The 27529-nt window shown below is 44.7% G+C and overlaps 1 protein-coding gene across 7 annotated transcripts in view; it reads left to right on the top strand.

Annotated features, from left to right (window-relative positions):
- The window catches only part of FAT1 (FAT atypical cadherin 1), a 430056-nt gene that overhangs the window by 81578 nt on the left and 320949 nt on the right, over positions 1–27529 (top strand). For 5 of the 7 annotated variants that reach the window (XM_082261043.1, XM_082261041.1, XM_082261042.1 and 2 more), the window contains exon 1: positions 22383–22603. The exons of 1 other annotated variant lie outside the window; for it this stretch is intronic. In XM_082261043.1, the coding sequence (XP_082117169.1) occupies positions 22601–22603 (3 nt within the window). In that variant the 5' untranslated portion in view covers positions 22383–22600. Of the gene's footprint in view, positions 1–22381; positions 22604–27529 lie in introns of those variants that run through there. One more of the 7 variants, XR_014225403.1, reaches the window with a different exon arrangement.

Below are 27529 nucleotides of genomic sequence, written 5' to 3'. Positions count from 1 at the left end.
GAACCCATCTACATTTTATCTTATCTGTCCATGTACACCAGGTCGTTTACAGTCATTTGCAAGCAGTTGCGTTCAGGGACTGTTTTTAGAACGCAATTATTTGCGTTCGAACGTGTGTTTCCCGGCGTTTCAAACGCACAAACGCGTCCGGACGCGTCTGAACGCGATGACCCGCGTTTAGCGCTCGCGTTTTTCCATTTTAAAGGGGAATAATTTTTTGACCTCTAGGAACTTTTCTAAATGCAAACACCCGCAAACGCTGCTAAACGCCCGCTAAACGCGGGTACAAACGCGACCGAACGGACGTTTCAAACGTCCTAAAAATTCCAGCATTCAAAGGGACTTTTAACAACGTCCCGTGTACATGGAGCCTAAGGCTCCATGTACACAGCCTAAGGCTCCATGTACACGGGACGTTGTTAAAAGTCCCTTTGAATGCTGGAATTTTTAGGACGTTTGAAACGTCCGTTCGGTCGCGTTTGTACCCGCGTTTAGCGGCGTTTGTGGGCGTTTGCGTTTAGAAGCGTTCCTAGAAGTCAAAAAAATTATTCCCCTTCAAAATGGAAAAACGCAAACGCTAAACGCGGGTCATCGCGTTCAGGCGCGTTTCAAACGCCGGGAAACACACGTTCGAACGCAAATAATTGCGTTCTAAAAAAAGTCCCTGAACGCAACTGCCTGCAAATGACTGTAAACGACCTGGTGTACATGGACAGATAAGATAAAATGTAGATGGGTTCAGGGGCTTCTGAAAAAAACGCCCAACTGCTCCTAAACGGCCATTTCCAGCGTCCCGTGTACATGGAGCCTTAGGCGACCAATTTGAATTTCAGCCAGTTTAGCAGGGACTGGCTGAGATTCGAACCATGTATGGGCAGGCTGATTGTAACCAAGTCAATCCATCAGTCGAATTGGGTACAACCAAAGCATGTTGAATTTTTAGGATGTGGGTATTGCCAGCGGCTATAGCTGCTAGCAATAATCACTGTGTTCCCCTGCTCCCCCCCCCCCCACGGTAAATTACAGTATTTATGTGGGAGGGAATCCCCCATCAACAGTGAATTTTTAGATGATCTGTTAGTCATGATTGCTCTTCTGCCTTCTCTATGAACAATGCCAGGATAAAAGCTCTGCATTGTATGTGTGGATTCCAAGAAATCGCCCACAGACCGGAGCTTAGGTGAGAACAGGAAAGTGCCATAAAACCAAGTATAAGCATTTTCCTTCTATACAGGATAGTTAGTATAGGAGTTAGAGGGGGCAGGCAGCAGTTGTATGATTAGTGATTATTACCCTGGAATTCCACTTTAAGTCCTGCATTAATAGACTCCTATTTCCATTAGGTATTGGATACCTCTTTGCTATTGCCCCTAACTATTCTCAATATTTAACATATTACTACAGTGTATGTTGTAATTCAGACCTCAAACACAAGAGCTGGATTGCATATTATCTTTCTTGTACAATATCCTTTTACAAAATCTAATAAATCAGATGGAACTAAAAAAAAAAATGACATGTAATGATTTAATCATGAAAATATAATTGCATTGGTAGACATTTTATATAAGCCTTCACTGCAGGCAATTTCATTTCCAAGGTATTAGAAACATGCTTCTCAAATATAATATGTATTTATCAAATATTTGCTATATGGCCTTGGTTTATTATTTGTGAGTTCATTTGTCCTGCTAATTTAAAGCTGAATGAACGTTGGGTTTGCCAGGCTCCTTGCTGTTCTCCGGATCCCAGAATTCCATCTTCTCGTTCTGTAATGGTAAATGACTATTTATGGAAGTTGTGTAACATGATAGATGTCGGGGTGATTTCACAGGCCCTTGGATAAAGTTATTTATATCTAGAATTATCTTGCACCCATGATGAATGTTATGTATATCTGCACTTTGTATAAGACGACTATCCTCATTTTTAATGAACTTGTGTGCTCAAAGCCCTACAGAATATTGGGGGAGTAGAGGACATGATACATCTGTCACTTGTGTGAGCTGAGAATCTACAAAGTGCTGAACAAAATGTTTTCAGAGACCAGCTGTGAGCTACATTGTACACCTTCACTACGTGAAATGTATATACAGTATAATATTTAATAATGCAAGAAAGTGTTCGATTTTGGTCATTTAAAAATGCATTTATTTAGCAAATATACTGCCTGATATTTTTTTTTTATGATAATAATGAATTCAAACATCAGTTACCATGATAGCAAGTAATACTGGCCATACGCAGTTCGATTTTGGCTCAAACATTGATAGAGAAATTGTTCTTGCCATCACTGAATTGAAGTGTTACTAAACCCATAGCAGCAAAATCAGTCTGTATATACAGTATAGCATGCTTGTTATACTCACTGTGGAACCTATGGGGTTAACCCTCTGCATTGTGTAAAAAAGGCTGTTTGATCCTGTCTTCTCTGACCCTCCCCTTCTTCCACTGTCCCCAATCCATCTGCTGATAGAACAGAGCCTTTGGAGTCATTGCACATGCCCAGTTTTTTCTTTTCTTGGGAGAGTGCATGTGATCGGCACAGGCCAATCAGCATTGCCCAGACAGAGGGTCAGGAATCCAGCAGCCTTATAGGATAGTCTGAGTAGAATGAAAACTCCTCCTACAAGCTTTACCAGACACTGATAGAAGTCACAAGACTGCTATATACTTCTGATAAGAAAAGATATTTAGCGGTTTAAATTTACTAAAATAATTGCATTGACATGTTCTGTGTAATTTCGGGGACCAGATATAATGAATGCAGGGTCCTGGGTTTAGTACCACTTTATCTAATTTTATTAGAAAGCCCTTAAAGCCGAGCTTCATCCTAAAGGCAAAGTTCAGTTTCATTCCCTCCTCACCGTCTCCTCTTCTTTTTTTTCTATTCTCTTTTTGGGGTGGTGGGGTGGAGAGGGTACCACAGCGATCCACCGGAAGTTCACCTCCCCCAACCTTATGGCACACATCGCAGATCCCAGAAGGCTGTGGGACCATTCACAAAGCGCAGCAGGTCTCACACATGTCCAGTGGACAGCCAGCTGTGAAGCCGCAAGGAAACACCGTCGGCTGCCCACAGTAAACATGCCGGTGCCAGGGACCTGAAGATCGGTGAAGAATTGGTTCGGGTGAGCACGGTGCTGAACCCCTTGACAGGTATTATTAAAAGTCAGCAGCTACAATATTTGTAGCTGCCGACTTTAAATTTTTATGAAACCAGGAGAAGAACCTCTTTTAACATTTCATTCAGACCTGCTATTTGAATGGAATCCCAGACATATTAAACAGGTTTCATTGCAATATGTATAATTTTCCAGAACAAAGACGGCATTCACAGTTAACATTTTGTTTGTTCAAGAAAAATTCTCCATCCTGCTACTACAGTCGAAAATTAACACCTATTTGACCCTGCCAATCATTAAAAAAACAAACGAGCATTACAAAAATGATACTTTTTGAACAAAACTCTACTGGTGTGCCAGCTCAACAGCTGTTATATTGGGTATGGGTTATGGTGTTGAAATTGTATGTATTAGGCTGGTCATATTTGGAGCAAATTTGAGCCAGTTCTTAAAGAATCGTATAAAATTCAAGTATTGGTTGGCCCTATCTGCATCCTTTCTTCCCCAAGGCTGAATGAAAGAGATCTTACAGTGCATGGCCAGCTTTATGCCTCTTTCCCCTGCCATATAAGGCTGGATGACTGATTGGTCATTTGCCAGACCCTAGAGCTGTGGGTAGCAGGTAAGTTCTTAGCTTTGGGACAGCTCCAACCAGAGAAACATTTTCTTCTCACCCCAATGGGTAAATTGGGCTGTGGAGGAGAGAAGGAAGGTAAATAAAAGTAGCTGGAGACTGGCATTTGAAGAACTCACCCACTCTATACTCTAATGTATCTTCCGCAACCAATTGCCTGTCCTTTCCTGGCTTCAGTGGCAACCAGTGTAATTTAACCTACTTCCGGTGAGCCCAGGCTGTAAACGACATACCCCCTAGAGTTGCATCATCATTTATTTTATCACAGGTACTTATACAGCACCACCAATTTAGGCAGCGCTTTATATATATATATATAGAACATTCACATCAGTCCCTGCCTTCAAGGAGCTTAAAGTCTAAAGCCTGGTACACACTATCATTTTTTTTTTCTCGTTCAGCCCAACAGGCTTATCCAAAAAAAAAAAATCTGAAGAGCTAGGGAGGAGATCATTATTTTCCAATGTTGGTACAGCACTCTCCCATGCTGAGTAATTATGTTTTGACAGAGGGAAGGCCCCTGTGCCATTGGCTGAGAGGGCTCATCGGATGCCAATCAGCAGATCTTTTTGGTCATGCCCCTTTAACAGAACCCGTACTGGCTGCTGTACACATGGGCTAAATGTGGGTCGGTTTCTATTATTCAGCCTGTGTGTATGCCCCTTTAGGTCCCCAAGTACTACATACTAGGACCAATTTAGACAGGAGCCAAATAACCTACCAGCATGTCTTTGGAGTTGGGGAGGAAACCCACGCAAACACAGGGAAAACATGTAAACTCCAGGCAGGCAGTGCCGTGGTTGAGTGAGAAACCCAAGATGTTAATGCTGCCAGGCGGAAGTGCTAGCCACTTAGCCACTGTACTGCCCAAACAGCTTGAGCTTGCAATACTCTTGGACTAATTGTCACAGGAGCATGAACTGTCTGCCACCAAAAGAGAATGGGAACTATCCATTACATCACCAAACCAGCCAGAGGACTGCAGGAATAAACATTTGTATGAAGCAATTTTTGATTGAGAAAAATGGCAAGGATGGGAGGCTTTATGGAGGTAACAAGGCTTGTGGGGGGTGGATGAGAAGAGAAGATGGAGTTCTGCTTTAAATAAACCTGTTGCTTTGCCCTGTCTAGATACTTCTAGACAATTCTGGCCATATACATTCAAAGATGTCACTCCAAGCTGGATTTGGGACAATAGTTGGCAAACATTGCCTTGAATGGGTCTATTGACAATAACTGGATACTGTTTCTGTGAGGCCAGCCATACACGGTTTGAATCAGCAGGAACCAGATGCGAACAGTTAATGGGCAGGCTGAATGTACCAAGTTAAATAATGAATCAGCTTGGGTACAACCAGCCTGCCGGATTCTCTAGCGATTATTACTAGTGGCTAGTATAGCTTCTAGCAATAATCACTGTCTTCTCCCAATGGGGACAGCTTCCCCTGGCCGCCCCCACCAGGAGAAGACAATTGCTCGGCAGGAGGGATTCCCCTGTCAGCACAGTCTGTATTGATGGGGTATAATGCAAATTTCTTTCCTGCAACCCGTACTTGCAGGAAAGAAATTTGCACCATGTATGGTCTGCATACAGTTCAAGGACTTGTGCCTCTTATGGCTGCGTATATATAGCTTTATATCCTTTAAACCTTTTTTGCATGGTCTTATCTCAGCTTTCATGAGTTAATGAGTTAATAGCAATCAAAACTGTTTGGTTTCAGAATTTCAGAATATTTGTTGAGGCCATCCGAGTTGTGAGGTTAATATGTTGAAAGTGGACTTGTCACCAAGCATTACCATTATTGGATTCAGTGATAAGGAGAAGTGGTGGAAGTAGGCACATTCAGCCAGCTTTCCAGCAGTTTATAGCGCAGCTGTCCAACTGGAGGCTCCATGGGTAATATGACCGTGCAATGCTTGTTTGTGGCCCCCAGCTTCCCTGGATCTCTATAAACAGGAATGCGGAAAACTTCAAAAGACGTTGAATGCTGGCTTATGGATACATTTGAATTTATTGTCTCATTTGGCTTCATACATCTAGATTTTGTAGCAGGGCTTTATAAAATGTACACAAACATAGCCATACCAAGCTGCTCTGTAACATAATTACAGAAATAGATATTAGAATACAATATATTGGAGATGGGAGTTTCTGGATAAGGGATCTTTTCATTATTTAGAGAACTATGACTAAATTATATTAAAAGGTCATTTTATGCAAAACTGATATTTCAGCAATGGGTTGGACTCTGGCGGGATGAATCACCCACTGTCTTATATTGTTCACAAAATTTAGCTTTGATATGTCAAAGCAGCCATTTCCTTCCAACACCCCCACCACGGAGTCTCATTGCTCAAGCTGCACAATGGCCAGAGTAGAGGTGCAGACCAACATACTGAGGTGCAGATATCTTACTTATGGAGAAGATGTAAGTGTAAGAAACGATGAAGTAGTTTAAGGGTCCATTCGGCTTTGCTAACACAAATGCATTAAAATGCACTTTTTGGTGGAATAACATGCATTGAATTAAGGCAGCTCAATCTAATGAATAGGTTGGCAATGCACCAAAATGTTGAAGAAAATGGACATGCATTACTTTTGGCAACGTTTGACACGGTGGTTCACTGTTACTCATGTGCTTTGGAGTTGCGTTGCTTTAGTGCATCAGGGTGCCATTTAAACATTTCTTTTGCAACACAATGAAAAAATGTGTTCTGGTCCTTACTCTTCACCATCTACCAAACCTCAGCTTGGTTTTAGATAGACTGTCCCCCAGGGGCATTTGAGTATTTACATAACTAACATGCAGTAAATGTGCTCTCAAATAAACCCTCATTGATCTCAGTAGCTGCAGGCACTGTGGAGCAATTCCCCCTCCTTACAGCAGAAGCACTGAAGTCCTTGCCTAAGCCTGCTCAGCTTCACTTCACCTGCCTTTTTTCCCAGCAGTGACTTAGTAGCTCAGCACCATCTGTTCACTCCTTACAGCAGCTTTCCAATCTGTAAATTAAAAAGAGAGCGGGTGCTCTGGGGGGGGGGGGGGGGGACAGAGTGAGGCGAGCTTCTGTAAGACCTGACTTGAACAACATTAGTGCTTCTGTTTGAACCTTGGAGATGGATTTATCCACAGAGTCTTCAGCTACAGAGGTTTGTGATGGTTTGTTTTAAATCTTATTTACTGCTTGTTAGAGTGTAAGTTTGGGAAAAATTATAAAAAAAAAAAAAAAAAAAACAGTGCAACTCTTCAACATGTTTTCCTGTGTTTGGGCCCTTTAACCGCTTGTTTACCGTTTACTGTAAATAGTGAACTTGGTGTTGAGTTATTCCCTTTATGATCATCACAGAGGACAAGGGGGCATTCTTTACATCTAAAGGAAAAGAGATTTAATCTCCAAATACGGGAAGGCTTCTTCACAGTAAGAGCTGTGAAAATGTGGAATAGACTCCTTAAAGAGCTGGTTCTGTCCAGCTCAGCAGGTTGCTTCAAAAAAGGCCTGAATTATTTCCTAAACATACATAACTGGGTACTCACATTTATAGGTAAAGTTGATCCGGGGAATTCCTGATTGCCTCTCGTGGGATCAGGAAGGAATTTTTTCCCCTGCTGTAGTAAATCGGATCATGCTTTATTGTTTTTTTTTTTCCTTCCTCTGGATCAACTGCGGGTTTAGAATTGTGTATATGGGATTGTATGATTTTTTTATTTATTGTTTCTCCCCTTTTATTGGTTGAACTGGATTGACTTGTGTCTTTTTTCAACCTGGCTAACTATGTAACTATACAGTATCTCATAAAAGTGAGTACACCCCTCACATTTTTGTAAATATTTTATTATATCTTTTCATGTGACAACACTGAAGAAATTACATTTTGCTACAATGTGAGTGCACAGCTTGTATAACAGTGTAAATTTGCTGTCCTCTCAAAATCACTCAACACACAGCCATTAATGTCTAAACCGCTGGCAACAAAAGTGAGTACACCCCTAAGTGAAAATGTCCAAATTGGGCCCAAAGTGTCAATATTTTGTGTGGCCACCATTATTTTCCAGCACTGCCTTAACCCTCTTGGGCATGAAGTTCAACAGAGATTCACAGGTTGCCACTGGAGCCCTCTTCCACTCTTCCATGACGACACCACAGAGCTGGTGGATGTTAGAGACCCTGCGCTCCTCCGCCTTCCATTGAGGATGCCCAACAGATGCTGAATAGGGTTTAGGTCTGGAGACATGATTGGCCAGTCCATCACCTTTAGGCTTCATGTACACAGGACATTTCAAAACCTGTCCTTAATGCTGGAACTTCACAGCTAGTAATCAATGGTTAAAAACTTCCATTTAGACGCGTTTACATACGTTTGCGCTTAGAAGTGTTTTTACATTGTAAAATGAAGATTGAAAACACCTATAAAACGAAACACTTATAAACGCACGTTACCGCATTTAGACGCGTTTGCACTCTGCTACAAGTGTTTTGGCATTTCAAATGCCAATAAACTTCTGTCTGAACATAATTTTTTGCTTTAAAAAAATGCCACTAAAATCAACTGCCTCTAAACGACTATAAATGACTCAGTGTACATGAACAGATAAGATAACATAGAGGAGAATTCAGGGGCTGCTGCAAAAATGTCCAACTGCTCCTAAACGTCTGCTAATCAGCAGCAGTGTACATGAGGCCTTATCCTCAGCTTGTTTAGCAAGGCAGTGGTCATCTTGGGGGTGTGTTTGGGGTTGTTATGTTGGAATACTGCTCTGCGGCCCAGTCTCCGACGGGAGGGGGATCGTGCTCTGCTTCAGTATGTCACAGTACATGTTGGCTTTCATGGTTCCCTCAACCAACTTTAGCTCCCCAGTGCTGGCATCACTCATGCAGCTCCAGACTATGACACTCCCACCACCATGCATGCCTGTAGGAAAGGCACACTTGTCTTTGTACTCCTCACCTGGTTTCCGCCACACACGCTTGACACCATCTGAACCAAATAAGTTTATCTTGCTCTCATCAGAGCACAGGAGATGGTTCCAGTAACCCATGTCCTTAGTCTGCTTGTCTTCAGCAAACTGTTTGCGGGCTTTCTTGTGTATCATCTTTAGAAGAGGCTTCCTTCTGGGATGACAGCCATTCAGACCAATTTGATGCAGTGTGCGGCGTATGGTCTGAGCCCTGACAGGCTGACCCCCCACCCCTTCAACCCTTGCAGCAATGCTGGCAGCACTTATACGTTGATTTCCCAAAGACAACCTCTGGATATGATGCTGAGCATATTCACTCAACTTCTTTGGTCAACCATGGCGAGGACTGTTCTAAGTGGAACCTGTCCTGTTAAACCGCTGTATGGTCTTCTTGACCACCGTGCTGCAGCTCAGTTTCAGGGTCTTGGCAATCTTCTTATAGCCTAGGCCATCTTATATAGAGCAACAATTCTTTTTTTCAGATCCTCAGAGAGTTCTTTACCATGAGGCGCCATGTTGAACTTCCAGTGAGCAGTATGAGAGAGTGAGAGCGATAACACAAAATTTAACACACCCTACTTTCCATCCGTCTGGCGGATCAGATCGGATGAGAACGGACAGGTGGTCCGTTCTCATCCGATTCCCCCATAAAGGACAGCAGGGATCTGACACCTCTATCTCCCCACACAGAGTGGAGACGAACCTGTCATCCGCCTGCTCAGCGGGGATCGGCAGGTTGATCCCCGCTGAGAGAAACGGAGTCCATCGGCGGAACAGACATGTGTGAAAGGGGCCTAATGGCTGTGTGTTGAGTTATTTTGAGGGGACAGCAAATTTGCACTGTTATACAAGCTGTACACTCACTACTTTACATTGGAGCAAAGTGTAATTTCATCATTGTCACATGAAAAGGTATAATAAAATATTTGCAAAAATGTGAGGGGTGTACTCACTTTTGTTAGATACTGTATGTGTCCATATCCTGACCACGTGTTCACTTTAAAACAATAAAAGATTGCAAGGTTGGGGTTAATGATTGATCCAATCTGCATGTACATAGAGCAGAGAAACCGGTTTATGGTGGACTGACACTTTATTCCTCCATACTGTCACCTACCTATTGCTCTACCTGCAATCTATAGAAGAATTCCGATCAGTATATGTGACATTTTTACAGACAGGCAGTATAATATGATTAGCAGTATTTTCAGGAGTAGGGATGGCAGAGATGTCAGTACTATTTGGGGGAAGACATCCATCTGTCATAGTGAGTGAGTTGTGCTAACCATCAGGTTATCTGTACATTCAAATCTCTGCCTCCTTCTGTACTCTGTCAGCCATTGGAGGATAGACAGGAGAGGTATGACATAGAAGACTGAGATAGCAAATATTTGTTCTTTAAAGAGGATTGCATTCTTGCCTCCATGATCACCCGGCAAAGACAGGACAGAGAAAAGTAGAATGTGGATTGGTTTCCTCTGTCCTTTTGATGATCTCTGTTCTTGTAATTCAGTAACAGATTGCAAAGTCCTAAGAGACTGATAAGACTTTGAAAGTGGCTGTCATCCCCTGTACCCTCCATCTCATACCTCACTGGCTGAATGCATAGCAGGCAAGACCTTAGGGCTGGCTTCACACTGATGCAGTGAGGGAACCACATCGATTCCTGTGCAGGTTCCCGCACCGCATCAGAATCGCAGGCAATTCACACTGTGCTCTGCGAACTGCTGTGGGTGACAATATAAAGTTAATGACATCCCTAAATCGGTTCACAGAACGCAGTGTGAACTATGGGATCGAATGCAATCGGATCGCATGAGTCTGAACACCCATGTGATCCGATTCCAGTGCAGACAAAAAAAAGGGTCCTGCACTTCTTTGGTGCAGATCCAGTGTGCAATGAGCCATATATAATGTACGGCTCAATTCACACCGCATTAAATCCGCATGTCATTTGTACGGGAACCCGGTGCGATTCCTGTACAAATGACATGCGATGCTGTAGACCACATCAGTGTGAACCCAGTCTTAAGCGGTATCAAACCCAAAAATATGCCATATATTGCAGCTTATCAGTACTTGGATGTGATGGCTGCATTCAATTTCTTTTTTAAGGCTTTCTTTTATTTTCACCTGGTGATCCAGCCAGTAAGGCCATAAATGATTCTTTTTTTAACTTTAACCGGTTGCCGACCGCCGCACTACTATATACTGCGGCGGTCAGCCCCGGCCAGGCAGAGTGATGCCTGTCACTGACTTGTGAGCCAATTGCGGGCGGGCGTGCGCCCACCCCGGTCGTTCACTGACAAGTCAGTGCGTGTGAACGGCGGACCCGATTGTCCGCCGGTCACTCACGATCGCTCCGGTGAAGGGAGAAAGGCGGACGGCTTATGTAAACGAGCCGCCTGTCATTCTCCCTGGTGTAAAAATGAAGATCAGACGGTTCTACTATGTAGAACCGTTGATCTCTGTTTTTACACCAATAGCCATGTCCCTTTACAGTTAGAAACACGCCCCTAGGACACACTTAACCCCTCCCTCTCCAATACAGTTAACCCCTTCCCTGCCAGTGTCATTTTTGCAGTAACAGTGCATATGTATAGCACTGATTACTGCAGTAATGTCACTGGTACCCCCAAAAGTGTCAAAAATGTCAGTCAAGGGTCCGATCTGTCAGCCGCAATGTCGCAGTCCCGCAAAAAAAATCGCAGATCGCCGCCATTACGCGTTAAAAAAAAAAACACCAAAAATGACAAAACAGATTTGCGCTGGGGGGGTTTAGCAGGGGGTGAATTTGTACTGCGAGGGGGGGAAATTTATACTTAGGGGGTAAGCATGCAGATTAGTGCCCAATTTTTCTTTTTGTTTGGAGGGGGGGGGGAGTTTGCTGACATAATGCTTATACATCATGGTGGGGGGGGTCACCCTGGGCCCTGGGTGACCTTGTTCCAGCACCGTGTTGAGCTATTCTATTCTGCTGGTGGGTAGCCTTCCCTGCCAGCAGATAACAATGATTATTTTTGCTGGCTCTAGCTAGCGGAACTGATCTTATGGGAAAAACCTGACTGGCTGACTGTACACATCATGGATAGATCAACTTGTGTACAACTGGCTAGCCCTTTTTGTCCCTTTAACAGATAAACCTGTCCAGTAAAAGTGGCAATCAGGATTTATTTCGACCTGTGGTTGGGGGGTGTTAAAAATACATGGTTGAGTTGCGCTTTTAGCACCCCTCAGCCACCCCCCCAAAGCTCCAGAAGGCGGGGTGTTCAGATGATGCGATCATGATGCCTTGTGTCAGCTGTAAAAATGATCTGACATGTTTTGATCATTGGGTAGAAAGCCTATCAAATGCAACCCATTCAAGCGAATGCAATTGCAGCACATTTGTGCAGCAGTTAAGGGGTTTAAATGGCGATGACCTCACACATCACCTCCTCGCTGCCTGTCAAACACTTCTAAATAGCAACCCAATCATTGATTGCTTTTTAGAAGAGCGGTGATTTAGACGCAGTTCCATACCTAGCCTTAAGTGTGTTGAGACAAACCATTTACTGCTGATGGGTAAGCCAGAGTTTACATTTAAAGTGTTAATCAAGTCTATTTAAATCTTCTAAGCCATCGCTCACATTGGAGGTGGGGTTTCATTGCGAGTTCAGGGGGGAATTGAAAGACATCTTTGCGGGTTCATGCACAGATGTCTATTGACAGGGCCGCTGATAAGGCAGTACAACCAGTCCTGTTGTACTGGGCCCAGGCCCCATCAGCTAAACAGGGGAGCCCAGGCCCCATCATCTAAACAGGGGAGCCCAGGCCCCATCATCTAAACAGGGGAGCCCGGGCCCCATCATCTAAACAGGGGAGCCCAGGCCCCATCATCTAAACAGGGGAGCCCGGGCCCCATCATCTAAACAGGGGAGCCCGGGCCCCATCATCTAAACAGGGGAGCCCGGGCCCCATCATCTAAACAGGGGAGCCCGGGCCCCATCATCTAAACAGGGGAGCCCGGGCCCCATCATCTAAACAGGGGAGCCCAGGCCCCATCATCTAATTGATGAATTGTAAATTGGCAGCGCCTAAATATACCAAAAAATATATATCATAGTATCATAAGAAAACAATAAATTAAAGTGTATTAAAAAAAACAATCAAATGTCTGTATCAATCAATGTGCTAAAAAGAACTGTGCATAGAACTCCAGTCAAGTCTCTATAACAATCAGCGTGCTTGGAAAGCTTATTATTGTGCCAAGAATAAAAGTGCTCTTAAAAAAAATATATGAGTCCCTTTCTTTTCTCTTCTGTGAATTCCTATTCCACAAGGTGCCACAATGCTTCAGCTGGTAACATAGACAGAGACACAGAGATGTGATTGTATTCCTCCTGTATTGAACTGAACTGTATTGTAAGTGTACTGTCCCCCCTCTACATTTTACAGCGCTGAGCAAACTGTTGGTGCTATATAAACCCTGTATAATAACAATAATAATATTACATTTTCATTTATTCTTTTCTTATATTATAATATATATTTTTGGCATATTTAACCACTTGCCGACCACCCTACGCAGATTTACCAGGGGCAGGGCGGCTCGGCTGCGCATAATCACATACATCTACGTGATTATGAGCACGCAGTCACAGGCTGCCAGAGTCGAGCTCCCGCTGTGATTAGACCGCAGGAGGAGCAGCCTCGATCGCCACCGGCTTCCTGCAATCTTCAGGGAAACTGACAGGAGAGCCGCCTGCCTATGTAAACAAAGCAGGCGGATCTTCTGTCAGACAGGCACAGTGAGATTGTGTGTCTCATTGATCACACTGATCTCTGTGTGCCTGTCACAGAACCCCCCCCCCCCCCCCACAGTTAGTGAGCACAATTAGGCTCACACTTAACTCCTTGATCACCCCCAGTATTAGCCCCTTCCCTGCCAGTGTCATTTATGCAGTAACAGTGCATATTATTTAGCACTGATTGCTGTATTGGTGTCACTGGTCCCCAAAAAGTGTCACGGGTAGTGTCAGATTTGTCTGCTGCAATGTCACAGTCCTACTAAAAATCGCTGATCGCCTACATTACTAAAAAAAAACAAAAAAAAAAGTAAAAAAATCTGTCCCGTAGTTTGTAAGCGCTACAACTTTTGTGCAAACCAATTATTATACGTTTTTTGGGGATTTTTTTTACCAAAAATATGTAGCAAAATACAAATTGGCCTAAACTTGATTTTTTAAATTATTTTTATTAGGAATGTTTTATAGCAGGAAGTCAAAAATATTGTTTTTTTTTTTTTTTTTCAAAATTGTCGCTCTTTTTTTTTGTTTATAGCGCAAAATCTAAAAATTGCAGAGGTGATCAAATATCACCAAAAAAAAGCTCTACTTGTGGGAAAAAAGGGACATCAATTGTATTTGGGTAAGGCATCGCACAACCGTGCAATTGTTAGTTAAATTAACGCAGTGCTAAATCGCAAAAAATGGCCTGGTCATTAAGGGGGTAAAAAGTTCCGGAGCTGAAGTGGTTAGCACTACTAATTCAACTTTCAGGCAGACCTGATCTGACTGTCCTTTCTCCTCTCTGGGCAGTCAGATGTAAATGAACTTGTGCCTGTTTACACCCGGCTACCTCCAATCCAACCCAGCAAAGACACACAGAACAGAATCCGTTCCCCTCCATCTGGCCGGATTGGAATGCAGTAGAATGTAAACGGACAGCAGGTCCATATACAACTGACTGCCCATAGAGCAGAGTGAGCTGTGTCCGCGCCCCCTCTGCATAAGCAGACACGGACCTGTCAACCGGCCACTCTGCCCAGCTCGGCAGGGGATCAGCGGATGGATCCCCTGCTAAGAAAAAATGGTTTTGGCTCATGTATAAGGAGCCTAAGACTGGAAGGGTGTTACTAGACTGATAACCAGGTGCAAATAAAGGAAGAAAAAAAAAGAAAACTAATGCAGTCACCACATTTAAAGTGACTCCAAGGCTGGGTTCACATATATGCGAATTGGATGTTTTTTTAGACTGCATCCACTGCGCCTCCCACTGTCAGTCACAGCCAGTGAGCCAATCAGGAGATAGAGGGGGCGGGGCCGAGCCGCGGCTCTGTGTGTGAATGGACACACAGAGCCGCGGATCGGGAGCGTGCCTGGATCGGGAGCGTGCCTGCTTGGGTGCCCTCATAGCAAGCTGTTTGCTCTGGGGCAGTGGCGTGCCAATGGGGGGGGGGGCGGGGGTGCCATGCACTAGGGGGTGTCAGCCGGTGTCCTGCCCGGCGTGTTCTGACAGATCCTATCGCAGTGTGAAGGCAGCTGCGGTGGCAGCTCCTTCTGTCCGCGCTGCTGGCGGGGGGCGGAGCCTCGGCGGGAATAAGGGGGCGGGACCTCGGCGTGCAGAAGGGGGCGGGGCCTCGGTGGGAAGAAGGGGGCGGAGCCTCGGCGGGAAGAAGGGACGCAGCCTCGGCGGGAAGAAGGGACGCAGCCTCAGCTGGGAGAAGGTGAGTGCCCAAGTGTAAAGTGAATAGGGAGGTAATTGGCGCTGCCAGATTTAATTACACAGTAAGTAAAGGGAAAAAAATCAGGGTGTGGTATGTCATATAAATATAATGAACCAATATTTAAAAAGCTAGTATGTGGTGCAATGCACAAATGCCCAATAATGAATATTAATAAATAGATAAATACATATAATGAATATGTGCAAGTGTTGTGACCTTATAAATAAATAAATAAGTATATCATATAATAAACCAATATTCCGAAAAATCAATATATGATATAATGCACAGATGTCCATTGGATGTATTGTAAAGGGGTTCTATTGGGGGGGAGGCACTTGCATTGTAAGGGGGTTCTATTGGGGAGGGGGGGATGTATTGTAAGGGGGTTCTATTGGGGGGGGATGTATTGTAAAGGGGTTCTATGGGGGGGGGGCTTTGTATTGTAAAGGGGTTCTATTGGGGGGGTTGTATTGTAGAGGGGTTCTATTGGGGGGGTTGTATTGTAAACGGGTTCTATTGGGGGGTTGTATTGTAAAGGGGTTCTATTGGGGGGTCCAGAGGTACGGGGGCTGTGTAATGTAAAGGGGTCCAGAGGTACGGGGGCTGTGTAATGTAAAGGGGTCCAGAGGTACGGGGGCTGTGTAATGTAAAGGGGTCCAGGGGTACGGGGGCTGTGTAATGTAAAGGGGTCCAGGGGTATGGGGGCTGTGTAATGTAAAGGGGTCCGGGGGCTGTGTAATGTGAAGGGGTACGGGGGCTGTGTAATGTAAAGGGGTACGGGGGCTGCGTAATGTAAAGGGGTACGGGGGCTGTGTAATGTGAAGGGGTCCAGGGGTACGGGGGCTGTGTAATGTAAAGGGGTCCAGGGGTACGGGGGCTGTGTAATGTAAAGGGGTCCAGGGGCTGTGTAATGTGAAGGGGTACGGGGGCTGTGTAATGTGAAGGGGTCCAGGGGTACGGGGGCTGTGTAATGTAAAGGGGGCCTTCCTACATTTTGCTGCAGTGCGTGGAGGCGCTACACGTGACATGTCAATGAGCGGTTTGTCGCCTGCATGCCTGGGGGGGGTGCCAGATATAGGATCCGCCCCGGGTGCCAAATGCTCTAGGTACACAGCCAGCAGGAAGGAGGGGCCAGGAGTGCCGGCGAGGGACCTGAGAAGAGGAAAATCTGGGCTGCTCTGTGCAAAACCACAACACAGAGCAGGTAAGTATAACATGTTTGTTTTTTTTTTTTTTTTTTTAAATCAAGACTTTAAAGTGGAGCTCCACCCAAAAGGGGAAATTCTGCTTGTTCGCACCCTCTCCTCCTTCACTGCCACTTTGGCACTTTTTGGGGGAGTGGGTACCTGGTTTTGACAGGTACCTGCTCCCACTTCCTGTATAGATCGCTGCACGGCGATCTGCGCCATGCCCGGCCCCTCCTCCTTCCTGGGACTTGTGTGTGTCCCAGAAGACTGTGGGACCATCCAGAAAGTGCAGCGCGACTCACGCATGCGCAGTAGGAAATCGGCTGTGAAGGCTGAAGGCTTCATTATCAGTTTCCCTTACTTGCACTGCCAGCGCCTGCACCCTAAGCTGATAGACAAATCGGCCTGGGGTGCCGACATCGTGGGATCCCTGGACAGGTAAGTGTCCTTATATTAAAAGTTAGCAGCTACAATATTTAAGGACTGCTAAACTTCAATACATGACATTTTTGTTTTTGGGTTTAATACTGTTTTAGGATTGACATACTCTATTAGGGTTTTGTTAGAATATGTCCATTTTCAGAACAATCATTTAATTTCCTGATGGTTACTTGGGTCAAAGCAATGGTTTTGGATTGTAGTGACCAGAAAATGTGAAGGATCAGGATGGAAATTATTCTCTGGAACGAATGTCACGGTGTATGTGACTTTTGTTTGGGAAATCCTATTCATAATAAAATGGAATGTTCATAGCTTGAATTATTTTATATGACTGGTCTCGTTTCTTATGACATTGTCCAATGCACTTTAATGTCGCTTCACACTGGTGCGATGCCAGACATCGCATGTGATTCACACCACATTGCTATGCGGTGTCTGTGCGATGCGATTTTAGCCGTACAAAATGTATAACTGAAATCGCATCACATCGCATTCACACCAAAATGGTGCAGGACCCTTTTTTTGGATCACACTGGAATCGGATCGCATGGGTGTTTCATTTCCTGCACCATTTCACAGTTCGCACTGCGATCTGCAAACCAATCTGGGGGTGTCATTAACTTTACATTGACACCCCCAGCAATTAGCAGATCTCAGTATGAACCATTGTGCGATTCTGGTGCGATGCGGGAACCAGCACATCTCACCAGTGTGATCCGGGACTAGAAGGACGTTTTGCACGAAGGTTTGTATCTCTACCAGTGTATGGCCAGCTTTAGTTAGAAATAAGGAATTTTTATGACTCTGCCTTTGGATTTCCTGGTTGATTGTCATATTTGATACAAATTCTGGAAGTATTTGAAGGGGAATTCTTTCCTGTCTGCTTGTTATCCTGGGGCTAGAAAGTTTTCCCTGTTCTGTATGGAACGCTGGCAATGTCTGCCTGCGCCTTTCCTCTGCTCCTCCCACAGCTATAAACACAGCTGGATGGCTGAGCCAAGCATTTGTTTTCCTATGAATACCAACTGATAGGAGTGCTGAAAGGCAGTTGGATTGGGCCAGTCCATCCAATTACCTTCCAGTGTCTATAGGCTGGTAATCTGTGCCAAGCATGCTAGTTTTAAGGCACCCAGAGACATAGGCCGGTCTCTAATACAAAGGAAGTCGCCCCCCTCCATCTCCTATAGTATAAGAAGAAACACTCAGCTGAGCAGAAACCCTGTCCCTGGACCCACCAGCTGGGATCCTATTACCCAAGGGCATCAGCCCCCTTTTAAATCAGATGGCAGTCATACACCTTGCAATCAGATTGAACAATCTACTTTAAATCTGCTAATAATTATGTAGTACAGGAGGCTAAATGATTAGTTACAAACTGAGTGGATTGTTTAGGTAGGACTTAGGGCTCACACCAGATGCATTTGTGAGCGCATTCCCAAAGCATGGCAACCAAAAACATAAAGGTTCCCTATGAATGCAGTTCACACCAGCGTGTGGCATTTGCCCAACACTGAAAAAAGTATGGCATGCCGCACTTTTTCTCAGTGGAACGAAACGCGTTCAAATACATGCAAATGTGCAAAAGCCTACATAAATGTCTGGCACTGCAGGGCAAATCAGATTCAGAAAAGCCCCCACCTGCAGACCCCCACAACCACAGCCCAGGGTTGTCGGGAAGAGGCCCTTGTCCCCATCAACATGGGGACAAGGTGTTTTGGGGGGCACCCCAAAGGACCCTCTCCATGTTAAGAGCAAGTGGCCTGGTATGGCTGGCGGGGGGGGGGGCGCTCGCTCATTCCCCCCCACAGAGGTTTTTTTAATTTTGGTGTGGGGCTCCCCTTGAAATCCAAACCAGACCCTAAGGGCCTGGTATGGACTGGGGGCACCCCAAAGCGCCCTCCCCATGTTGAGGGCAAGCGGCCTGGTATGGTTCGGGAGGCACTCGCTACCCCCCCCCCCCCATTCTTGCCTGCTAGGCTCCCCTTAAAATCCATACCAGACCGGAAGGTCCTGGTATAGACTGTGGAGGGGGAGCCGCTTTTTTTCATGTTTTTTTGTATCTGTTTTGCTGGGAGCCGACAATACATTACAGCCGTGAGTAAGTTTAAATGACATTTTTTCCTTTAGAAATGTCAGTATTGCTGCAGCAGGCTACACACATCATACCGATGTGCCACTTTACATGCACATTAAGGGAACCCCCCCCCCCCCCCAGGCATGATATTTAAAGGAATTTTTCATTTTTATTGTTTCCCTTTAAGCATTCATAAAATCGGTGCTCCTGTAAAAATTATCGTTTTAAAAAAAAATGATTTGCATTGATACATGTCCCCCAGGGCAGTACCCAGGTCCCCATACACTTTTTATGGCAATAACTTGCATATAAGCCTTTAAAATGAGGACTTTTGATTTTTCATGTTAGTGTCCCATAGGCTTTAATAGAGTTTGCATGTTCGCTAGAACTTTTTTCCTATTAGAGATGTTCTGTGCGAACCGAACAGGGGGGTGTTCAGCCCATCACTAGATGATGTGTATATGGCCATATGTGTCCAATCTGATCAGTATTGCTGTGTATATATAACCACATGTATCCGATCTGATCAGTATTTATATGTCTAATCCATTTGTGTCCAATCTGATCAGTATTGCTGTCACTGTGTATATAGCCAGATGCTTCCAATCTGATCAGTATTTATATGTCTATATCCATATGTGTCCAATCTGATCAGTATTGATGTGTATATGGCCAGATGTATCTGGTTTGATCAGTTTGTATGTGTCTATATCCACATGTGCCCAATCTGATTAGTATTTATGTGTATATTCTGTCATCACATGACTAATTGTTTGTCCCCAATGTGTCTTGAAGTGCAGCCAGGTATATAAACACAAGTATTTATATGTCTATATCCAGATGTATTCAGTCTGCTCAGTATGTGTCTATATCTAGATGTGTCCGATCAGTATTGGTGTGTCTATATCTAGATGTGTCCGATCAGTATTGATGAGTCTATATCCAGGTGTGTGTCCGATCAGTATTGATGTGTCTATATCCAGGTGTGTGTCTGATCAGTATTGATGTGTCCATTCAGTATTGATGTGTCTCTATCCAGGTGTGTGTCTGATCAGTATTGATGTGTCTGATCAGTATTGATGTGTCTGATCAGTATTGATGTGTCTATATCCAGGTGTGTGTCTGATCAGTATTGATGTGTCTATATCCAGGTGTGTGTCTGATCAGTACTGATGTGTCTGATCAGTATTGATGTGTCTATATCCAGGTGTGTGTCCGATCAGTATTGATGAGTCTATATCCAGGTGTGTGTCCGATCAGTATTGATGTGTCTATATCCAGGTGTGTGCCCGATCAGTATTGATGTGTCCGTTCAGTATTGATGCGTCTATATCCAGGTATGTGCCCGATCAGTATTGATGTGTCTATATCCAGGTGTGTGCCCGATCAGTATTGATTTGTCTGATCAGTATTGATGTGTCTATATCCAGGTGTGTGTCTGATCAGTATTGATGTGTCTATATCCAGGTGTGTGTCCGATCAGTATTGATGTGTCTGATCAGTATTTATGTGTCTATATCCAGGTGTGTGTCTGATCAGTATTGATGTGTCTATATCCAGGTGTGTGTCTGATCAGTATTGATGTGTCCGATCAGTATTGATGTGTCTGATCAGTATTGATGTGTCTATATCCAGGTGTGTGTCTGATCAGTATTGATGTGTCTATATCCAGGTATATGTCCGATCAGTATTGATGTGTCTATATCCAGGTGTGTGTCCGTTCAGTATTGATGTGTCTATATCCAGGTGTGTGTCCAATCAGAATTGATGTGTCTATATCCAGGTGTGTGTCCGATCAGTATTGATGTGTCCGATCAGTATTGATGCGTCTATATCCAGGTGTGTGTCCGATCAGTATTGATGCGTCTATATCCAGGTGTGTGCCCGATCAGTGTTGATGTGTCTATATCCAGGTATATGTCCGATCAGTATTGATGTGTCTATATCCAGGTATATGTCCGATCAGTATTGATGTGTCTATATCCAGGTGTGTGTCTGATCAGTATTGATGTGTCTATATCCAGGTGTGTGTCCGATCAGTATTGATGTGTCTATATCCAGGTGTGTGTCCGATCAGTATTGATGTGTCTATATCCAGGTGTGTGTCCGATCAGTATTGATGTGTCCGATCAGTATTGATGCGTCTATATCCAGGTGTGTGCCCGATCAGTATTGATGCGTCTATATCCAGGTGTGTGTCTGATCAGTATTGATGTGTCTATATCCAGATGTGTCCGATCAGTGTTGATGTGTCTATATCCAGGTGTGTGTCTGATCAGTATTGATGTGTCTATATCCAGGTGTGTGCCCGATCAGTATTGATGCGTCTATATCCAGGTGTGTGTCTGATCAGTATTGATGCGTCTATATCCAGGTGTGTGCCCGATCAGTGTTGATGTGTCTATATCCAGGTGTGTGTCTGATCAGTATTGATGTGTCTATATCCAGGTGTGTGTCTGATCAGTATTGATGTGTCTATATCCAGGTGTGTGTCCGATCAGTATTGATGCGTCTATATCCAGGTGTGTGTCCGATCAGTATTGGTGTGTCTATATCCAGATGTGTCCGATCAGTATTGATGTGTCTATATCCAGGTATATGTCCGATCAGTATTGATGTGTCTATATCCAGGTATATGTCCGATCAGTATTGATGTGTCTATATCCAGGTGTGTGTCTGATCAGTATTGATGTGTCTATATCCAGGTATATGTCCGATCAGTATTGATGTGTCTATATCCAGGTGTGTGTCCGATCAGTATTGATGTGTCCGATCAGTATTGATGTGTCCGATCAGTATTGATGTGTCTATATCCAGGTGTGTGTCCGATCAGTATTGATGTGTCCGATCAGTATTGATGTGTCCGATCAGTATTGATGTGTCCGATCAGTATTGATGTGTCTATATCCAGGTGTGTGTCCGATCAGTATTGATGTGTCCGATCAGTATTGATGCGTCTATATCCAGGTGTGTGCCCGATCAGTATTGATGTGTCCGATCAGTATTGATGTGTCTATATCCAGGTGTGTGTCTGATCAGTATTGATGTGTCTATATCCAGGTGTGTGTCTGATCAGTATTGATATGTCTATATCCAGGTGTGTGTCTGATCAGTATTGATGTGTCTATATCCAGGTATATGTCCGATCAGTATTGATATGTCTATATCCAGGTGTGTGTCTGATCAGTATTGATGTGTCTATATCCAGGTATATGTCCGATTAGTATTGATATGTATATGGTCAGCTATGGAGAGAAGGAGCCTTGAGTGACAATCTCCTAGTTGTCCCCAGTGTAGAGAAGTATGGTGTATTGTGTAGAGAGCTCCCTGCATGCTGCCACATGTTCTCTCCCAGTACAGGGAGAAGAATAGAGGAGAGGAGGATGGAGTGAGTCCATAGTAGTGGAGAGGGAGAGGGAGTAGGAGGGGGAGGGGAAGGATGTGATGTCAGTGCCCCATACACTCAGCCTTGTCCCAGTACTGAGTATAGGAGGAGAGCACACACTCCGCACAACTTCTATCACTTCTACAGACATGTCCTGACCCATCCGACACCATTGTCCCCGGACATCGCCCGGACTGTGGATTGTACATTGCTGGGGCTATGGTGAGGAAGAAGAGGAAGAGGTGAAAGTTGTAGGGAATGATGTGGACTGGAATCCTGCGATCTGGGGAATAAATCTTTTCTAGCAGCATGGTGAGTAGAGAGATCTGCGATCTCTGTGTAGGGAGCGGTGTCGGAGAGATCTGCGATCGGGTGGGGTGGTGTCGGAGAGATCTGCGATCCTGTGTGGGGGGATGGTGTCGGAAAGATCTGCGATCCTGTGTTTGTGGTGTGTCGGAGAGATCTGCGATCCCGGTGCGGGTGTCGGATCTCCTCGTGCTCTCATTGTACAGATCGATCTGTGTGTGCTGATGTCTGATCGCAGGCTTTGTGCACAACGTGGTCCTCGGCTCCCCCAATACAGCGCTATACAGTATTGTCCCTTGTGGGGGTCGCAGATGAGGGATTGTCAGTTGGAAATGTTTCATTGTTTATAAACAGATGTCTGTCTTATATACAAAGTATCCGATATGTATCAGAATGTGCCACATCCTCACCATCACTACAATGTGCCATACATGGACTGTCGGGACTTTCTAGAAATGATTCCTTTTATAATGCGATTATTAAACTGTAATACAGAGCATTGTTGTTCCCTCTACAGGGCTTTGAACGATCCAGTTAGTGATTCTAAATACGATCGCTGGATTTAGGGTCATCATCCTGTACAATCAACTTTACATCTGTCAAATCTGTGTCCAATCAGGCCCATGCACTCTATAATTGTTAGTGGATCTAAAGGAGGTTGTACAATTAGATTGTAATGTGTGTGATGAACTTTATGGAACTTTTGGAAGATTGATAAGATTGTTCAGTGTGCCATACACTTAGCAATAATATAAAGTTATCTACTTTCCTACAATCTAATTTTCAGTCCAGACCAATCAGAACTAGTCAATCAAATTGATCGATGAGACAGTATGTGTCTTTTCAGTAAGTTGTAGATCTGGTTATAGTTTCTGATTCTGTGAGAAATCGTCCAATCAGATCTCGACTTGTATGGCCACCATGTTTCTTTGCCTGTAGAGACAATTGAGTACTGTCCGTGATACTTTTTTTATTTGCACTAACATACAATTTTTCAGGACAAGCTTTCGGGGTAAGTCCCCTTCATCAAGATCCAAGCAGTCGCTTGATAAAGGGGACTTACCCCGAAAGCTTGTCCTGAAAAATTGTATGTTAGTGCAAATAAAAAAAGTATCATGGACAGTACTCAATTGTCTCTGTCGCAAGTGCACTAATACGGCTACAATTACGTCTTTGCCTGTAAATAGAGTACTGACTTTTTTTCAAACTACCCACTTTGTATCATAAATTGCCACATCTTCACCCGTTGCTGCCCATGTAACACATGTGTGTGGCAGCAAAAGAGTGGGCTTTAGGGCCAGTTCACTCCAGAACACGGTGCGGGAAACCTGCATTCCGTACGTATTTCCCTCACCACATTCAGATTGCACTGCAGTGGGTTTAAATTGTAACTTAATGACACTCCAAATTCAAGTCGCAAACACAATGCGTTTGCCCACACCAGACCTCTTGATACAGAAGTACCATGCAATGTGTTTGCAGTGAGTTTTGCATACACTACTTTAGGTGTGGTGCGATTTCAGCCCGTTGAAGCTGAATAGGTTGAAATCGCACCACACAGAACTTCATGTGAATCCTGTGCGATTCCCGCTGTGAGCTGGCCCTAAATGCTCAGACATCACACATATTGGTTCCTGAGGGATCAATGTTTCTGTGCTAAGATCGAGCTCACTATGCGCTCCCAGCACAGATACTGAGCTGTCAAAGACCAACCTCACCAGAATCGCTTCCAACGCTCAATGCTAGGCTTTCCATTATGCTGGAAGTGGTGCCCATTCATACCTGAGCGTGATTGTTGGAAAAAGTACATGAGCTTCTTTTGGGGCAGAGTCACATGTATTGGTCCCAATAGACTTCTATAAAAAAAAAAAGCACGTGAAATGCATGTTTTCTTGCCTAGCAACTAGCTTTCTATTGGTTAGCAAAATAAAATATCCAAATCCGGACAGCTGCACACCCATGGATATTTGGATGAAAACTTTATTGTATAATAGAGAAGGCATAAAAGCGCCACATATGTAATAGCAGGGGAGGAATGGACAGTTTACGCGTTTCACACTCACAGTACTTTCCCAAAAAAACACTGTAAAAGTGTGAAACGCGTAAACTGTCCATTCCTCCCCATATCCATGGGTGTGCAGGCGTCCGGAATTGTCTATTTGGAGTGAGACAGTGGCCAACTGGGCTTGCACCCCGTGCTGCACTGGAGAAGGAGTCTGACAATGCCGACTTACCTGGAGCAGCGGTAATACGCACAATAAATTAAATAATTGCTGATGCTGGAAACTTGTTAAAAAAAAAAAGCACCCAAAAAAATGACCAGTCACTTAGTTCAAGTGTGAAAGGGGCCTTTAACCTCTCACCGACAAGGGTGGGCCTTAATGCCTATATGCCACCCAGCACAGTGACCGAGCTGTCACCAACAACTCCTGGTCTCTAGTCCTGATCAGGAGCCAGCTGGATGGGTTCTCAATCATGTGACCACTGAGACAGCCAGTTACAGGGGTCAGTTGATCGGGGAGTCTTTTGCACCCCCACCTTTCCCCACCTTAAGACCCAGTTAAAGAGAAACAGTGGGGAGGAAGAGGTTAAGCAAGTTTAATTGTTTAGAAAACTTAATAAAGCAACCAATCGATTTTAAAGTTTACAGATCTTAAAGATGAGTACAATAGGGGGATTTACTAAAACTGGTGTACACAAAATCTGATGCAGTTGTGCATAGTAACCAATCAGCTTCTAGGTTTTAGCCTTCGTTCTCACTGAAATCGTGCAAATTCAGCTGAATGAGTCCAAACCGGCATTTCAGTGCGAGTTCCGGGGCGATTTGAATGGCATCTTTGTGGGTTCATGCACTGATGTCTATTGAAATCGCTCCCGAAGTCGCCAAAAGTACTGCAGGAGCTAGTTTTGGAAATCGGTGCGGCACCGCAAAGTGGGCTGCGATTTGGCAAATATCACCGATGTGATCGGCTAAGCATAATTGAACAAGCTGAAGTTAGAAGCTGATTGGTTATTATGCACAGCTGCACCAGCTTTAGTAAATCCCCCCAGTGCATCATAGAAGGACTGGGAGTGGGGGCTTTAAAAAAATAAATTTGATGTTGTATACGAGTACGCTTGCTGGGGGTGACTGCCCCCAATTCACAGGAGGATTGCAGGACAGATCCCTGGATGTGTTTTGATCAAGGCAGCAAAGTCCCCCCCCCCCCTGTGAATTAGACCAATGTTTCCTCTATCACACTGATACAGGCTGCCAGGCTGATCCTCTCGGGGGCACTTCCAGTGCATTTCTCTCATTCCCTGCAAAATGGGGAAGTTTGATTCATTTGTTATTAGGAGGCGATGGGTGAGATGTAGCACTCAGACATGGAGGTGACATGTAGAAGTATTGCCTGTGCCTGCAGTAATCACAGCTGTGCACATCCTCCAGACCATTCCAATAAGTGATACCTGACAGCCCCATTGAAGGCGCACTGACCCCCCATTGAAGGCGCACTGACAGCCCCATTGAAGGCGCACTGACCCCCCATTGAAGGCGCACTGACCCCCCATTGAAGGCGCAGTGACCCCCCCCATTGAAGGCGCACTGACCCCCCCATTGAAGGCGCACTGACCCCCCACATCTGTGACCTTGCTGGAAGGAACAGCACACATTTCCAAAGCTGGGGAATGTGTCCTTCTCCTCCCTGATTTATGAGACAGTAATGGTGAGCTTAGAGCGTTTTATGCTGCAGGATGTATGAAACGTCCCCCCTGCCCTCCCAACTGTAGATTTGTCTGCTATACAAAGAACCTACCACCTGTGTATACAAATGTCTGCCCCCGGAATTAATGGTGGCTCATGTCTGGGAGAGGGGACAATGCTTGATCACTGCTGCCTGGCCCACCGCTAACGTATTTTTATGTTCTTTTATGTTCCTGGCTTGCTTATTTTATCTCTGGAAGATTCTGCTAGGGAAATCGCTTTACTGAAATACCTGTCTGGAGTCTCACTTCTCTTGCTGCATAAAGCAAAAATCCTAAGGCCGTAGCATGCCACCCTGAGGCCACTATAGATGACAGATTGCATCCAGTGGTCGATGTGGCACATAAATTGTTATGGGGGAGAGAGGGAGGTGTTATGCAGGCTAAGGCCCCTTTCACATTTGTGTGACCTGTCCTGCGATTTGGGGCTGCAAAGTTGCATGACAAGTCATACTCCATGATTTCCAATGAGTACCATTCATATCTGTGTGACTTCAAGTTGCAGCGACTTTAAAGTAGTCCCTGCATTTCTTTGGCCCAACTTTGATGTGTTTTGAGGTCTATAGACATAGGCATTGCTTCAAGTCCAGGCAAAATCGTGTCAAAATTGCATAAAAAGAATTGCGGCAAAATCACGCGACTTTTAGGTCGCACATGAGTAAAAGGGGCCTTAAAATGATTGTAAAGTCTCATGTTTTTTTATAAATAACAAACATGTTATACTTCCCTCCTCTGTGCAGTTGGTTTTGCACAGGGCAGCCTGGATCCTCCTCTTCTCAGCTCCCTGGTTGCTGCTCCTGGCCCCTCCCTTGTGTCAAGTGTCCCCACAGCAAGCAGCTTGCTATGGGGACACCCGAGCCCAGCTGCAGCTCTGTGTGTCCATTCAGGCATGGAGCTCCCATTCAGCCCCACCCTCCCCTCTCTCCTAATTGGCTGAGTTTTATTGACAGCAGCTGGCGCGAATGGCGCCACTGCTGTGTCTCAGCCAATCAGGAGGGAGAGTCCCAGACAGCCGAAGGACTCGTGGACAACACTGGACAGAGATGGGGCTCAGGTAATTGTTAGAGGGTGCTGGGATTGCTGCTGCACACAGAAGTCTTTTTATCTTAATTCATAGAATGCATTAAGATAAAAAACCTTCTGACTTTACAATTCCTTTAACAAGGTGCTCTGTAATCCTAATTCACT

The sequence above is a fragment of the Pelophylax lessonae genome (assembly GCF_965119305.1).
Source record: "Pelophylax lessonae genome assembly, chromosome: 1".
NCBI classification, from domain to species: domain Eukaryota; kingdom Metazoa; phylum Chordata; class Amphibia; order Anura; family Ranidae; genus Pelophylax; species Pelophylax lessonae.
Note: the sequence above shows the minus strand (reverse complement) of the source record. Positions and strands in the feature narration are given on the sequence as shown.